This window comes from Nipponia nippon, unplaced genomic scaffold, assembly GCF_047370975.1.
Source record: "Nipponia nippon isolate SJK-2023a ecotype South Korea unplaced genomic scaffold, ASM4737097v1 scaffold_56, whole genome shotgun sequence".
Lineage (NCBI taxonomy): Eukaryota > Metazoa > Chordata > Aves > Pelecaniformes > Threskiornithidae > Nipponia > Nipponia nippon.
Window position 1 is genome coordinate 415,876 of NW_028262376.1, and position 16,275 is coordinate 432,150.

At 54.7% G+C, this 16,275-nt stretch overlaps 1 protein-coding gene across 12 annotated transcripts; it reads right to left on the reverse strand.

The window, feature by feature from the left end:
• Positions 1 to 3,045: 3,045 nt before the first annotated feature.
• LOC148051725 (olfactory receptor 14A16-like) lies at positions 3,046 to 13,359 on the reverse strand. 12 transcript variants are annotated; one of them, XM_087735379.1, is made up of 4 exons: positions 12,367 to 13,359; positions 3,962 to 3,979; positions 3,176 to 3,186; positions 3,046 to 3,073 (listed from the first exon to the last, which is right to left on the reverse strand). In XM_087735379.1, exons 1-4 carry the CDS (start codon positions 13,357 to 13,359, stop codon positions 3,046 to 3,048), a joined length of 1,050 nt encoding a protein of 349 aa, XP_087591505.1. The 12 variants fall into 12 exon arrangements, with proteins under 12 accessions (XP_087591505.1, XP_087591506.1, XP_087591517.1 ...); XM_087735380.1 differs by lacking the exons at positions 3,176 to 3,186; positions 3,962 to 3,979 and adding an exon at positions 3,905 to 3,946 and having other exon boundaries at positions 3,046 to 3,069; positions 12,379 to 13,359; XM_087735391.1 differs by lacking the exon at positions 3,962 to 3,979 and adding an exon at positions 7,582 to 7,600 and having other exon boundaries at positions 3,071 to 3,679; positions 12,971 to 13,272.
• Positions 13,360 to 16,275: the final 2,916 nt, after the last annotated feature.

Below are 16,275 nucleotides of genomic sequence, written 5' to 3' on the forward strand. Positions count from 1 at the left end.
GCAGGGGAGATGGGAAGAGCCAGGAAAGGTCTGGGCTGGTCTGGAAAGTGCCCAGGAGAGGACAACACCCATGTTAGCTGAGCTGTGTGACCAGTTTGTGGAAAACTGTCTTCCATGGGAGGCACCCCACGCTGGAGCAGGGGAAGAGTGTGAGGAGTCCTCTCCCTGAGGATGAAGGAGCAGCAGAGACAACGTGTGATGAATTGACCACAACCCCCATTCCCTGTCCCCCTGCACCGCTCATTGGGGAGGAGGTAGAGAAAATCGGGAGGGAAGCTGAGCCCAGGAAGAAGGAAAGGGTGGGGGGAAGGTGTTTTAAGACTGTTCTTACTTCTCATTATCTTACTCTCACTTTTGATTGGCAATAAATGAAATTAATTTCCTCAAGTTGAGTCTGTTTTGGCCATGACAGGAATTGATGGTGATCTCCCTGTCCTTATCTCGACCCACGAGCCTTTTGTCATAGTTTTCCCGCCCTGTCCAGCTGAGGAGGGGGAGTGATAGAGTGGCTTGGTGGGCACCTGGCATCCAACCAGCATCACTCCACCACAGAAGTAGAACATTTCCTTCCCTTTAAATTGTTTCCTTAATTTCTTTGTTGCTTCATTTGATTTTTTGACATTTTCTGAATTGTTCTGTCGTAATCAGGCCTGTAACATTAAAAAGAGTATGGTTGTGTCTCACATGGAGTTCAGTGCCCTAAAACACTCCCTGCCCAGGACTGGCCTTGCCACTGCTTGCCCTTTCACACAGCCGGTCACACTCTGAGGGGCTGAGCTCTCTCAACCGTTCCAGAGAAGAAGGGTGACCGTCTTCAGGGAAACGCTCTGTTTCTGCATGGCCAACATCTTTGTGTTACCAGCACTTCTGGAAGGAGTCCCTAAATCAGCAAGACACACTCCCTTCACATTCCCTCAGCGGTGCATGAGTTGTCATTCTATTTTAGGTGCAGAAAGGGACAAGATTGTCCTGACCCAGCACCAAACACCTCAACGCAGCTGTCTACCTCTAATCGAGTTGTCTAGGCTTCCCTTTGCAGTAAATGGAGAGACAGAAGATGTCTCAACCGAGATGCCTGGAGGTTTCCAGGTGACCAACTAATGCTCCAGAAGGGAGCCCTGGGTCACATTTCCAAGCACTTCATGGGTACATCTGTAACTCCAGGGCAGCTCAGACAGCCGCTGCATGTGGGCAAATGAATCCAGACCTGAATGTAGGTCTTTTAGTCTTGAGTTGAAACCTACTTAAAACTTATTCTAGGCAACAACTCAAAACAATCTTCATTTGCAGAATCTCAGGTATTTTGCCTGAGTGCTAATACTGTCTTTTTATTTTTGTATTTGGGAGGACCACATGAGCACAGTACATTACTTCCCCTCTGCCAACATATTTATATGCAGCTGTTCATCAAAATACATTTCCTACCAGTGCTCTCAGTGGAGAAATTTTCTTCTGAAAAACTACTCTATCTATAGTGACTTATTTCCCATCTCTTCTTCAGCCTCTCTGCCCTTTCTCCTTCCTCTAACTAGTTTGTCTTTACAGAGAACTCCAGGTGAAGACTGATTGAGTAATTCAATGTGGGAGATATTTCTGGGCACCATCCAGTTCCCCTCCCTGCCCCCGACTCAATGGAGGGCTCCCCCCAGTTATGTGTCGTCCACAAACATGTCGAGGGTGAACTCTGTCCCATTGTCCAGGCCACCACTAAAGATGTCAGACAGCATTGGCCCCAGCACTTCTCCGGGAGGGACGCCTCTAGAAACTGGCCATCAGTTGGACTTTCTAACAAGGATCCTTATGTTCCCCCCAGCTGCCATGACATTTCAAAGCCAAAGGGCAGCAGCCTTGCAATGGCAGCAGCTATTTCCCTCAGCCCCCTTGGGTGCATCCCCTCTGCTCCCAGGCACTTGCCTGTGTCCAGCTGGCACTAGTGCTCCCCAGCTGCAGCTTGCTCTCACATGGCTGAAGCTTTGCTACCCCAGAGGCTGCTGGGGGACTCAAGGACCAGGGAGACTTGGGGGCAGACCTTACCAGGCAAGGGGTAGGGAAACGAGGCAATGAGATCCTCAGCCTCTTCCATGCCTGTGCAAGGCCTTTTTGGACAGCACTGGAGGTCCAAGTAATTGAATCTTGCTGGGATTTATCTGTCCCTCACTGTCAGGAGGGTATCTCGGGCCAAATTAGCCTCAGATCCACACTTGGGACTTCATCTTGGAGGGGTTTCACTTGGGAAGAAGAGCCCAGGAGTGAGGAGCTCAGTCTCATGGTGAAAAATATTTTCCTTATCTCCAGGCCGAATGCCCAGTGGTATTTTCCTCCCAATATGCACCATCACTAAGAGCCTGGCTCTGTATTCTCCATGACCTCCTCGTAGGCACTGGCAGGCTGGGCTGAGGTCCCCCTCAGTCTTCCCTTCTCAAGGCTGGACAAGCCCAGCTCCCTCAGCGTCTCCTCACCGGCAAAGTGCTCCAGTCCCTGGCTGTCCTGAGGGGCCTTTGATAAACCCACTACAGCTTGCCAATATCGTCCCAGAATTAGGTATCTGAAGTCTGGATGGAATATTCCAGAGAATCCCTTCCCTCCATCTCCTGGCCATGCTCCTGGTTGTACAGCCCAGGATGCTGGTGGCCTGCCTTGCTGCCAGGGCACACGGCTGCCTCCTGCCCAGCTCGCTGACCACCAAGACCAGTCCCATTCCCAAACACATTGCCCCATGCCCTCCTCCCCTCAGCCCATGGAGAACACCAGCACAGCAGCACGGCCTTGTGGGAGGAAACATCTTCAGCCTGTTCCTGACCTCAGCTTTGGAAGAAGAGCCCAACCTCCAGACACCGGCACTGAGGAAATCTCCTTTTATTACAGAGATGTGACATGGGAGGCCAGCTGCACCATCGGGCCAGGCACATGTGCAAAGACCTTTGGGTCAGACAGACTGGGTTCATGCCTCTGGAGAAGCGGACTGCATGTAGACATTCCTGGAGAAACACAGTTATCACAGATTAAATGCCCAAAGCACAGGAGATTCCCCAGATACATTGGAAATCACCTGTGAAGAGACATGGGCAGCTTACTGCTGCTGAAAGACTGCTGATTGAATGAGCTTCTTCAGTGCCTCTTTGAGCTCCTGGTTCCTCATGCTGTAGATGAGGGGGTTCACTCCTGGAGGCACCACTGAGTACAGAACTGCTAACACAAAGTCCAACGAAGGGGACGAGATGGAGGGGGGCTTCAAGTAGGCAAACATGCCAGTGCTGATAAACAGGGAAACCACGGCCAGGTGAGGGAGGCATGTGGAAAAGGCTTTGTGGCGTCCCTGCTGTGAGGGGATCCTCAGCACGGCCCTCAAGATCTGCACATAGGACACCATAATGAGAACAAAACAACCAAATGCTACTAAGAGACTAACCACAATAAGCCCAACTTCCCTGAGGTAGGAGTGTGAGCAGGAGAGCTTGAGGATGTGGGGGATTTCACAGAAGAACTGGTCCACAGCATTGCCGTGGCAGAGGGGGAGTGAAAATGTATTGGCAGTGTGTAGCACAGCATGGAGAAACCCAGTGCCCCAGGCAGCTGCTGCCATGTGGACACAAGCTCTGCTGCCCAGGAGGGTCCCGTAGTGCAGGGGTTTGCAGATGGCAACATAGCGGTCGTAGGCCATGACGGTGAGGAGATAAAACTCTGCTGACATCAAAAAGACAAACACAAAGATTTGGAAAGCACATCCCATGTAGGAGATGGCCCTGGTGTCCCAGAGGGAATTGGCCATGGCTTTGGGGACAGTGGTGGAGACTGAGCCCAGGTCGAGGAGGGAGAGGTTGAGGAGGAAGAAGTACATGGGGGTGTGGAGGTGGTGGTCGCAGGCGATGGCAGTGATGATGAGGCCATTGCCCAGGAGGGCAGCCAGGTAGATGCCCAGGAAGAGCCAGAAGTGCAAGAGCTGCAGCTCCTGTGTTTCTGCGAATGACCAGAGAAGGAACTGGGTGATGGTGCCGCTGTTGGATGGTTGCTTCCTCTGCCCGTGGGGTCCTGTTCTTAGAGGAAGAGTCAATGAAGGGTTAAGGGAAACTTTGCTGAGAAAAATCAAAGCTTTCTTTTAAATTCTCACTCTGATAACAGTCTGCCTCATCCCCCACCCACCCAATTCTTTTTCCAGACCTTCCTTCAGCTCTGTGGCTGCAACTCTGGCTTGTGCTGGCCGAGCAATCTGTGAGGAGCAGGGCCTCTGCCCGCTGCCTGCCAAGGAGTCAGCCCTGCTCTGCAGCAGTGAGATCATGGGAACGGTGGGACAAGGGGTCAGTCCTACTGTTCGACTTTGACAGATGAAACTGCTCCTAACTTAGAAGGGCTTGCCAGCACCTGCACTCCCAGTGCTAAGGAACAGGGATTGATGAAGGCAACTTGAGAGGTTTGGGTTTTTTAATACTCCCCCCATTTCACCTGTGGAGTTTTCCTGGATGTCAGAAACCCTCAGCATTTCTGCTGCACTCAGGGAGAACAAAGGGAGTCCTGTGAAGCAAAAGGATTGCCTGGGGCTTAGTGTAGAAGGAGGGGAGCTGGTCTGTTGGGATTAAAACCAGCTTATGCTCCAGCCTCACAGACTGCATTGCCCACAGCCCCACAGGTTACAGGAAAGCTGGGACGCTTGTTCCCATGCACACAGCTGCATGAAAGGACCCACGAGATCAGTGTGCGAGTCCACAGCTGAAACTCCCATCCCCAGAGAGCCTGGCAGCAAGAAGGACATAACAATAACACAGACCAGTGGAGAAACAAGGCAAAACACAGTGAGGGTGTGGCTGAGAGAGGCCAGGGCAGAGGCATTGGGGCACTCAGACAGCGTTCCCCTCCCCAGTTGTGCACGCCACCTACCAGACACCACCATTGCCGGGCAGCTGCTCTCAGCCCCTGTGCTCTGCAGAGGGAACTGGGCCCGTGGCTGCAGAGCTGCACCACGGCTCTGCTGGAGGTCTGGCTGCAGAGGAGGTGGTTCACGCCTTGGAGCCCCCAGCCCTGAGGGCAGAGGCTTTGGTGGGTGGGAGAGGAGGCAAGGGGGCTTGCTCAGAGGAAGGGGTCTGCATTGGAGGGGATCATATAGAGGTTTCTGAATTCTCCCTCCCACAACATTTCTGGGTTTACTTTCCTCTCATTCCCAGATCATCTCCCTGCTGCCTGGAGCTTTTCCTGCTGGGAGATGTTTCCCTGTCCCATGTTTTTTCCCTCTCAGTGCTCACAGACCCCATCCCAACCTCTGTGCACTCACCTTGGCCCTCCAGAAACCTGCCTGTTTGCAGGGCAGTGGCTGGGTGCATGTGCCTGTTTCCAGGTGGAAAAGGGCAGGTCAGAAGAACCCTGATGGGTCCAGCAGAGGTGATGCTGGTGCTGTGGATAGGCAGAGCAGTGGCTGAAGGGCACATTAGGAGGCTCCTATCAGGAGTTACTGATCACTCAGTCAGGAGTCTCCCTGACTTCTTTAACGTCAATAGATCCTTTTCCATTTGTCCCTTTTCCACTACCCCCCAACCCAAAATAGGAAACTGAAAAGACAAATTCAGGAACTCTTCATTGTCTTTATGGCAATCCCTGCCAGGACCTTCTCCTTGAAACATCCCTGAGGAAATATTCTGGGGGGGAACTGGAGCTGTGAGCAGCCCTGACCCACGCACCACGCTCTGGACAGCAGAAGGACCCTGCCCTACCAGGGGTCCCTTCTTCCACCCACAGATTCTCCCCACAGTGCCGTTGGGAGCTCCCTGGGCAGGCTGAGCACTGACCCTGGCACACAGACTGCTGGGGCACAGGGACCCTGCTCTGAAGGACAGCCCTGGGCATCCCTGGCTGTGCACCCGGCTTAACATCCTTGCAGTCATCCCCGGAGGAAGGCAGCCATCATGCCCTGTCCCTCTGATGGTGCAGCAGGGAAAACCTGCTCTGGAACATGTCTTCCTCCTCTGCACTGGAGAAGCTGTGAGAATCAACCTTAAAGATCCCATAGGTTGTGGGATGTAGCAGCTTTTGGAGATCCCTCCTGCAACTGCAGCTTCACTGCCCTGCTTCCAGGGACTTACCGTGTCAAGGGCTCTGAAGATTTCTCCCACAGTGAGCTCCCAGCATTCTCCCACTCCAGGCTGCCTTTAACCTCTCTCTGCCTCGCTCCTCTCCCCTCGCTGCCTGCAGGCAGTGCCCTCAGCCCTGCTGCCCTTTGCAGAGGAGCTGCTCCTGGGCAGAGCTGTCTCTCTGCAGTGCTGCCCACTTGCCAGCAGCTCCCTCCATGCCAGGAGCCCAGCCCAGCTCAGCAGCAGAGGCCCAGCCCAAGGCAGCACTTTCTCTGCCCCTCTGGGCTCCCTCCAGGTGTCCCTGGGGCTCTAAGGGCTGACAGCGCCTGAGAGACAGCAGGGACTCTCCTCGGGAGCGGGAGTTGACACAGACTGATGTCATCACTGCCTGACCCTTTCTGAATGCTGGAGAGATGGATTTTAAAAGTGGCGTTTTCCCAAAGATGGCGTGGTGGTCTACGAGAGGTGGAAATGTTCCCGTCCCTTTACCCCTCTCCCCATCACATTGCCAGGTGGGACACCTCGGCAGTGACAGGCAGAGATCATTTCCCCCCAGTGTAGGACAGCGATTCACCTCAGCCCATAAGGTGTCTCCTCTCTGGTGAGGAGGCCAGAGACTGCAGTGGGGTTCAGCTCTCCCCCATGCACCCCACAGACCCACAGCTGCTGGGATTCCTCTTGCTTCAGCTCAGGGTGCACAAAACAGGTGCCTGCAGACCAGCCCCTGCCCTGAGCACCCACTGGGATGCGTGGGGATGGGGGGTGGCATTCAGCTGCTGTCACACAAACTCCTGGTGGCATTTGAGGTGCCAGGGGTGGTCCAAGACTTGTGGATGTGTCTGCAACCTGTGATGGAGCATACCTGGGACACTCACACCTGCCCGAGCATCAGCTGTGAGGCTGGTGGGGAGGGTGCCTTGGCCACCTCACATTACACCCAATGTTTAGGGCATCTGAACGTCTGTCAGACCCACATTTCCATGGCAGCTGCTGGACTTTCAGCTGACCAAGAGGAGGAGTGCTTGAGAAGGGGAGTCAGATCTGTCTTGCAGCACCATCCACTGCACTCCCTAGAGCTCAGCTCACTGCAAAGTTCAGGCACGTGCACATCCCTGCAGTGAAGGCACCTACCTTGGTTCAAGGCTCTGTTTTAAATGGCATCAGAAAGGCCTCTAGTGCCATGCCAGGGGAGGCTGGGGTGCCCAGTGAAACTGCCTGTGGCTAGCAAATGTGGCACAGGACCTCCAGGAAAGCCATGTCCCACTGGAGTGGGGGCTGGGCAGACACAGCAGGGCCTCCCAAAGGAGTCCGGTGCCTTTGTGCCAGCACCTGAATGCCAGCACGCCGGCAAGGAGGCAAGGTCCATCTCATCTACACCCACATGTGCTGCAAGATTGGGAGGCACATCACACCAGGGTCTCCACTCATGTCCCTGGACTCTCAAACCCTGACAGTTCTCTTCTCCCCTCTCCTCTACCCACTTACCTGATGATATGAAAAAAAAACCCATGCCACTGATGTCCACAGGCTGGCTGGAGTGCAGGCTTACCTCACCTAGGGACTTTCTCAGGGGTACCTTGTGTTCCTGGAGACTGGCACAAGGTGCTGCCGAGACAGCTCAGGCAGCAAACTTCTCTCTTGCAAGGCCATCATGGCCCAGGCCTGCCTTTCTCTGCCTCGGGGACTGCAGGGTTTGTTGTCCTCATGAGCATCTTTCATCATTACATTGCCACCTGCCATCCTTCCCAGCACATCTTTGCTCTGAAGCAAAGCCTTTGCATACGCGGGGTCCTGGGTGCTTGGTTCCAGTTTTGTCCATGAGAAGCCTTTGCCGAGCTGCTGCAACCGGAGTGTGCACCAATGCCCTCAGCCTGGGACACAGGCAGGAGCATCTGGAGCCCCTTATTCCATCACGGAGCTTCTGAGGGAAACACTGCAGTGATGTGGTGGGACAGGTTGCACAGTGTTGGGTACTGTCATGGCTAGATACAGGCTCTTTAGGGGACACTGAGGGTGATTGGTGAAGGTGAGAGAATGAGACTGGGGCATGCCCTCTATGAAGGATGGGGCAGATGGAATGTATGGTGGGGCAGAAGACACGTTGTGTGAATGCGGGTGAGGAACAGAGGAGAAACCAGTGAAGGTGACATGAAGGTGGGAGTTAGAACCATCAGTCAGGGTGAGGAAGTGGACAAAGTCTTCTGTAGGCAGCCGAGGAATTCCCCAGATCAGCGACCCTTGCACTCACTGGATGGGCAAAGTGCTTGCGTGCAAACAGTCCCATGGGGTCCTGGAGAATCTCAGGGTTAACTTCTTTTCCCAGCTTCCAAGCTGGCCAAGAGGGTGAGTCAGGGCTGGGCAGGGATGTTGAAGTGCCAGCCTTGGCTGTGGTGACTGTGGAGACCAGCAGAGCGCAGGTTTGGGATCTCAGAGAAGCAGACATTGTCCTGCTCATAGCCCTGGTAGTAGGAGATCCCATGGAGAGGAAGCTCTGAAAGGGAAAAATCTACGAAAGCTGAGAGGCCTTTAAGGACATCTTCCTCCGGGCACTGGAAGGGTCTGTCCTGATACGCAGGGAAACAACCCTTCACCTCAGGAAACCCACTGAGCTCAACAGGAACCTCATGGCTGAGGTCCGGTGCCACAAGGAGGTGGAAGCAGGGAGAGGCTCCAAAGGAGGAGTTTAGAAACATTGTCTGGAGAAATAAGGATTGTGTTAGGCGAGTCAAAGCTCCCCAAAAGGTCAAGCTTGCAAGGGATGTCAGAGGGCAACGAGGTAAGCTGCTCCATCTTCCTTAACCATGACAAAACCACAGAAAGGTGAAGTGGGCCACTGCTGAATTCCGGAAGAGTAGATGCAGCTCGGTCTGAGGTACACGATGTCTTCTTTTCCTCTGTCTTCACCAGCAAGCTCTCCCAGGTCTTTGTGCCCTCAGGCAGGACTCAAGGAGGAAGAGAACAACCAGCAGTGGATGAGGATCAGGTCAGGGGCTCCTTAAGCAAACTCACCCCTTCGGAGTCTACGGAGGGGATGGGCTGCATCCAAGGGCGCTCTTTCTCTGCAGTCCCTGGATGGGCTGTTAGCAAGCAGAAGGCCAAGGGACATGACACTGGAGAGTGATCCATAGCACCCTAGCTGAAACACCCCGTGTCAGGTTTAGTGCAGCAGCCAAGCGCAGAGGCATATGGAAATGTGTCAGGGTCCTACTGAGCACCTTCCTTGGTCACAGGCCAGCTGGGAAGTGGAAGAGGGAAAGGGGCTGAGCAGCAGTGATCCCTGTCTGGCTGGGTCTGCTTCTCACCCTGACCAGCATGGCCAGTGCAGGGCCACCCCATGGCCGCAGGGCACCACAGTCCCCTCGCTCTGCAGAGCAGCACCGCCAGCTCAGGGCCCTGTGGGGAGCGTGGCCAGGGGTGCAGGAACGGCCGGCCAGGCCAGCATGGACACACTCACCTGGGGAAAGGGTCTCTGGGGAGAAGGGGTGTCCAGGGAGAAGAGCAGGGCACCATGGCTGTGGAGGGGAAAATTAAAAGAGCACCCCGTTCCTGTGTGTCCAGCTGGGGCAGGCTGCTGTGCTGCTGGGGCAGCAGGAGCTACCAGAGGAGCGCCAGGGCCAGGACCCTCGCGCTGTCCTGGGGAGCAGGACTGGCACAGGGGGGAAGCAGGCTGCTGGTGGTGGGGATCTCCTGAGCATGACGGCAGGAGGGACACTGTCACAGCCCTCTGTTTCCTGCTGTCATGGCCAGCCTCCAGGCCTGGGGCTGCTGGGGAGGCTGAGACACCTCTCTGCCCTGTAAAAGCTGCTGTGGCCTTCAGAGGGGCTGGGGCTGTGGGGTGAGTGCCCAGAGCTCTGCAGCAGCCTGTGGCTGGCATTGGCATGGGGCCAGCCCAGACTGGGCTGCTCTCCTGGGATGGGAAGGGATGGGGAGAGGGCAGAGGAGGTGGGGAGAGCTGGGGAGGGGCTAGGCTGGAAAGTTCCCAGGAAACGAAAACACCAGCATACAGCTCAGCTGTGTGAGTGTGGAGGGTGGGGGCACGCAGCAGTGTCCTCACACAGCCAGGCCTGGCAGAGACCTGAAGGGCCAGCAGAGCAGGACCTGGTCTGTGCCATAGTCCCTGCACACCGCGAGCAAGTTGCCCCAGGGTGATCATCACAGACCTCCACCTATTCTCTCTTCAAAAACCTCTCCAAGGGAAAGATTCACTGAGCCATAGAATAAATAGTGCCTGAAGAGAGCCCTGAACATCATCTTGCCTCACTCTCCTGCTCAAGGCAGGGTGAACCAGATGAGGCTGTTCAAGGCCTCCGCCCAGCTTTGCATCATCCAGAACGGAGCTGAAAGTGCGCTCCATCACATCATACAGGGGGATAATAAAGACGTCGCACAGTGTTGGCCCAAGTGCTGGTCAGTGAGGGATGCCATCAGCAGCTGGCTGCCCAGAGGACTTTGTACCACTGGTGACATTTGGGCCTGATCATCCAGCCAACTTCCCACCGAATGTCCACTTCTTCAGCCCAGGTAGAACTAACCTGACTGTAAGGACACCACAGGAGACCAAGGCCTTGCAAAATTCCATGTACACAACACGCCTTTCTTTCCCCTGCCCTTTTTGGTTCAGCAATCCCTTTCTTGTCCTTCAAGGGCCTGGAAATGGCTGCAGGATGACATGTCCCATCCCCTTCCCAGGGACAGAGGCAGGCTGATCAGCCTGTAATTCTCCCAGTTCCCATTCCCGTCCTTCTTCAAGATGGGACTGATGTCTGCCTTTCCAGGGACCCCAGAACGTCTCTGATTGCTCTGGCACTTTTGAGAGCACAATCCAGAATCACGGGCAAGGGTGACTTGGCAGACAGGAGCCCTTGCAAGGAGCCTGTCCCAGGCAGCTGAGATGAATCTCCCTGGGCCAGGGGGGTTTGTTCCTGGAGTCACACACAGGAATGGCAGGGTTCTGTCAGGCGTCCACATCTGAGCTGGCCTCGTGGACTCCTTATGCACCCAGGGGTGTTCAGAGACCCAGTCCTTCCCTCTTACACACAGAGGCAGGGCACTGCAGGAGTCATAGTGTCTCTCAGGCCTCCTGCTGCCACTTCCAGAGGCTGGGAGGCACCTCAGCCCTGCGGTGTATCACCCTGCTCTGCACTCACCTGAGATGTCCCTTGTCATGGGGAGTGGACATGGGGACCTCGGCTCAAGTAAGAACATCCTACTCCTACATTCAGGCGGTTTCCCATGGGATCTTACTCCCAATGTGAAGTGACCCCGAGGCAGTGTCTGTCCCACAGGCCTTCATGGAACCCCAAGGAATAGCTGATGGCATTTGTGCTCACTCAGGTTCAGCTCAGCTCATGTATGTGATGTGTGTGCTTACATCTCCTCTGTACAATGCAAACATGGACTTCTGACCTACTCCTTTGGTGACCTTCCATGGAGGGGCAAAGCACCTCTTCAGGCCGGGGTGAGAGGCCAATGCTGGCAATGGTGGTTGTGAGGGGCTAGTGCAGGATGATTGCCCTGGGGCAGCTTCCCCAGGGTGCACAGCGAACACAGGCACAGACCAGACCCAGCCCTGCTGGTCCTTCAGGTCTCTCATAGGAGGCCTGGCTGTGCAGGGATGCTGCTGCGGGCCCCAACCCTGCACACTCACATTCTTTAGCTGTATACTGGTGTTTTCATCTGAGGGCTGCTTTCCTGGGCATGTTCCTGAGAGAATCTTTGGAAAACACCTAAGCCTTCAGGCACTGCCCTGAGATGATCACCGTTCTTTTTGGAAATGCTCTTATGGGAGCCAGTTCTGTCACAGAAGTGCCCATTGCCTGTCTCTGCCTGTGGTGACAGCACTACCACGCAGCACGACTGTGCCCAAGATGCCAGAGCACTCAGGTATTACACCAACGCAAGGGATCAGGAAGAGAGTGTGGAAGTGGCAAGAGAACAACCCTGGAAGACCAAGCGCTGGTGCTCCCTGGCAGTGCTGCCATGCTGGGACTCTTTTCCCCTCCACCCATGCACCCAGGAACTGTCCCTGCAGCTCCAAAAAGGCCTTGGAAAAAGGATGTCAGGAAAAAAATTATTGCGGCAGGGTCCTTTATTTTGTTTAAAAACACAGGGAACATGGCTCTTCATTTACACTGCTGCTCAGTAAGAAAAGCAAAGCAGACAGTGAATTAGAAAGGAGATGACAACATTATCACAACAAAAAAGCCACCACCACCAACAAAAAATACAGAAGACAGGCTGGGCCTGTAATGAGCTACAATATAACTGCTATGCAGAAGCAATTTATTGCTCCAAAAAAACATCTAGTTACCAGTTTCCATACTGCATCCGTGAGCTCCTGGTTCCTCATGCTGTAGATGAGGGGGTTCACTGCTGGAGGCACCACTGAGTACAGAACTGCTAACACAAAGTCCAGCGAAGGGGAGGAGATGGAGGGGGGCTTCAGGTAGGCAAACATGGCAGTGCTGACAAACAGGGAAACCACGGCCAGGTGAGGGAGGCACGTGGAAAAGGCTTTGTGGCGTCCCTGCTGTGAGGGGATCCTCAGCACAGCCCTGAAGATCTGCACATAGGACACCACAATGAAAACAAAACATCCCAAAAAAAGAAAACCACTACCTACAAGAAGCCCAACCTCCCTGAGGTAGGAGTGTGAACAGGAGAGCTTGAGGATCTGGGGGATTTCACAGAAGAACTGGTCCACAGCATTGCCTTGGCAGAGGGGGAGTGAAAATGTATTCACAGTGTGCAAGAGACCGTTCAGAAACCCACTGCCCCAGGCAGCTGCTGCCATGTGGACACAAGCTCTGCTGCCCAGGAGGGTCCCGTAGTGCAGGGGTTTGCAGATGGCCACATAGCGGTCATAGGCCATGATGGTGAGAAGATACGATTCTGCTGACATCAAAAAGACAAACAGAAAGAGCTGGGCAGCACATCCTGCGTAGGAGATGGCCCTGGTGTCCCAGAGGGAATTGGCCATGGCTTTGGGGACAGTGGTAGAGATGGAGCCCAGGTCAAGAACAGAAAGGTTGAGGAGGAAGAAGTACATGGGGGTGTGGAGGTGGTGGTCGCAGGCTACGGTGGTGATGATGAGGCCGTTGCTGAGGAGGGCAGCCAGGTAGATGCCCAGGAAGAGCCAGAAGTGCAAGAGCTGCAGCTCCCGTGTGTCTGCGAATGCCAGGAGGATGAACTGGGTGATGGAGCTGCTGTTGGACATTTGCTGCCTCTGAGCATGGGACACTGTCAGAGAAGGAAAAGAGAGTGTCAAGTCAGGGGAGACTTCTCTCAGCAAAATCAAAGCCATTTCTCATACAGCCTCCCCCAACTACACACATTCACCCTTTTCCTTTTCTAGGAGACCTTTCTTCAGCTCTGTGGCTGCAGCCGTGGTTGATGCTGGCTGAATGTGCCATGAGGAGCAGGGATTCTTCCCACTGGCTGCCGAGGAGTCAGCCCTGCTCTGCAGCACTTGGTTCATGGGAACAATGGGGGCAGGGGCCAGTCCTGGTGTTCGACCTTGTCTCATGAAACTGCTCCTAGTGCAGAAGGGGCTGTCAGCATCTGCACTGCCAGTGATAAGGAACTGAGGTGGCAGAAGGCAGGTTGAGAGGTTGGGTTTTTTTCACATCTCCTCCTCCCCTCGCACCCAGGGGAGTGTTCTTGGATGTCAGAAAGGCTCAACATTTGTGCTGCCCTCAGGGAGAACAGAGGGAGTCCTGCGAGGCAAGAGGGTTGCCTGTGGCTCAGTGCAGAGGGAGGGGAGCTGGTCTGTCCCTCCGTCTGGCTCCCAGCTGCCCTGGGCTTGCCCCTTTCTGAGCTGGAGGGTGATCACATTGTCATATAACCCTGAAAAGCCACCAAGCACTGCTGTAAGCAGAGGGATCCACCTCAGACCACTAAACGTCTCACCCTTTCTCAAGGTCTCAACACTCAACTTTTAGTCCCAGACACACAAGGCTCATTTCATAAACCCGTCACCATTTTCCCTGTCATAGCATCTCTGTGCTTCTCCATGGGGCTGAAGATAACACAAAGTTGTTAAGGGCAGGTTTGCATCCTGGAGGGAAGCTCACAACTTGGAAGGAATCTTCAAGGAGATAGCCAAGTGTGCTAACGATGGCATTTGAGTAAGGGAGATTCAGCTCATTCCCCAGCCCCACAGGCTTCAATGTCCACAGCATCAAAGCTGGGACATGTGTGCCCATGGGCACAAATGCATGAAAGGACCCACAAGATCAGTGTGTGACTGTGCAGCTGAAATTCCACCTCCCCAGAGGGTCTGGCAGCAAGAACAAGATAACAATAGCAATAACACAGACCAGTGGAGGAACAAGGCAAAACACAGTGAGGGTGTGGCTGAGAGAGGCCAGGGCAGAGGCATTGGGGCACTCAGACAGCGTTCCCCTTCCCCAGCTGTGCACGCCACCTCCCAGACACCACCATTGCCGGGCAGCTGCTCTCAGCCCCTGTGCTCTGCAGAGGGAACTGGGCCCGTGGCTGGAGAGCTGCACCACGGCTCTGCTGGAGCTCTGGCTGCAGAGGAGGTGGTTCACGCCTTGGACCCCCCAGCCCTGAGGGCAGAGGCTTTGGAGGGTGGGAGAGGAGGCAAGGGCGCTTGCTCAGAGGAAGGGGTCTGCATTGGAGGGGATCATACGGAGGTTTCTGAATTCTCCCTCCCACAACATTTCTGGTTTTAGTTTCCTCTCATTCCCAGATCATATCCCTGCTGCCTGGAGATTTTCCTGCTGGGAGGTGTTTCCCTGTCCCATGTCTTTTCCCTGTCAGCAATCACAGACCCCATCCCAACCTCTGTGCACTCACCTTGGCCCGACAGAAACCTGCCTGTTTGCAGGGCACTTGCTGGGCGTATGTTGCTGTTTGCAGGCGGAAAAAAGGACAGGTCCCTAACCCCAATCTGTCCAGCAGAGGTGATGCTGGTGCTGTCCATAGGCAGAGGAGTGACTGAAAACACATCAGGGGACTCCTGGAAGACCTACTGGTCACTCAAAGTTACAGTTCAGCAGTCTCAGTGACTTGTCAAAATTAAGAACTCCTTTATCATTTGTCTCTTCCCGTTCCCCAAGAGCAGGAAATTAAAACACAGACTCAGGAAAGTTCCTTATCTTTGGAATTCTTGTCTTGCTCGTCTCCTTGAAACCTCCTCTTGGAAATATTCTGGAAGTGAGATGAAGCTCTGAGCAGCCTTGACCCACACAGCACCCTCTCAACAGCAGAAGCACCCTGCCCTGCCAGGGCTCACTCCTTCTGCCACAGCTTCTCCCCATAGCGCCGTTTGGAGCTCCCCAGGCAGGCTGAGTGCTGACCCCGGCAGGCGGCAGAGTCCCTGCCCCAGCACACAGCCCATGGGGTGCAGGGACCCGGCTCAGAAGGGCAGCCCTGGGCACCCCTGGCTGCACACCCACCTTCACACCCCTGCAGCCATCCCTGGGAGAAGGCAGCCGTCCTGTTCTGTCCCTCTGATGGTGCAGGAGGGAGTCCCTGCCCTGGAGCACGCCCTCCTCCTCTGCCTTAGATAAACTCTGAGAGTTGTATTTACAGATACCATAAGGTGTGGGGTTTTGCCAGCTTTAGGAAAGCACCCAGCAACAGGCAGCTGCATTGTCTTGTAGCCAGAGACTTACCATGTAGAGGGCTGTGAAGATCTCTCCCCCAGTGAGCTCTCAGCATCCTCCCACTCCAGGCTGCCTTTAACCTCTCTCTGCCTCGCTCCTCTCCCCTTGTTGCCTGCAGGCAGTGCCCTCGGCCCTGCTGCCATTTGCAGAGGAGCTGCTCCTGGGCAGAGCTGTCTCTCTGCAGCGCTGCCCACTTGCCAGCAGCTCCCTCCATGCCAGGAGCCCAGCCCAGCTCAGCAGCAGAGGCCCAGCCCAAGGCACCACTTTCTCTGCCCCTCTGGGCTCCCTCCAGGTGTCCCTGGGGCTGCAGGGGAACCTGCTGGGAAACAGGCTGAAGGCATCACTCATGTTCCCTCCCTCAGCTTCTCCCCTGCAGTGTCATTACTCCTATTAGAAAAATAGTTGGGCATGAGAATTACTTTTTTTGTCCCATCCTTAGACAGGACACATGGAAGGTGACAGGGAAGGATCTAATTTCTCCAAGCTGGGAGAACGTGTTCTGTTCAGTGAATTTAGGCATTTCATCCTGGGTCCTTAGATCTGGGGATAGAAAGACATGCAGCTCTCTCTTGCCCATGCCATATCTC

Coding starts and splice junctions, on each gene's coding strand:
- LOC148051725 (XM_087735379.1), bottom strand. CDS start 13,359: ATGGCTTTGATTTTGCTGAGAGAAGTCTCCCCTGACTTGACACTCTCT.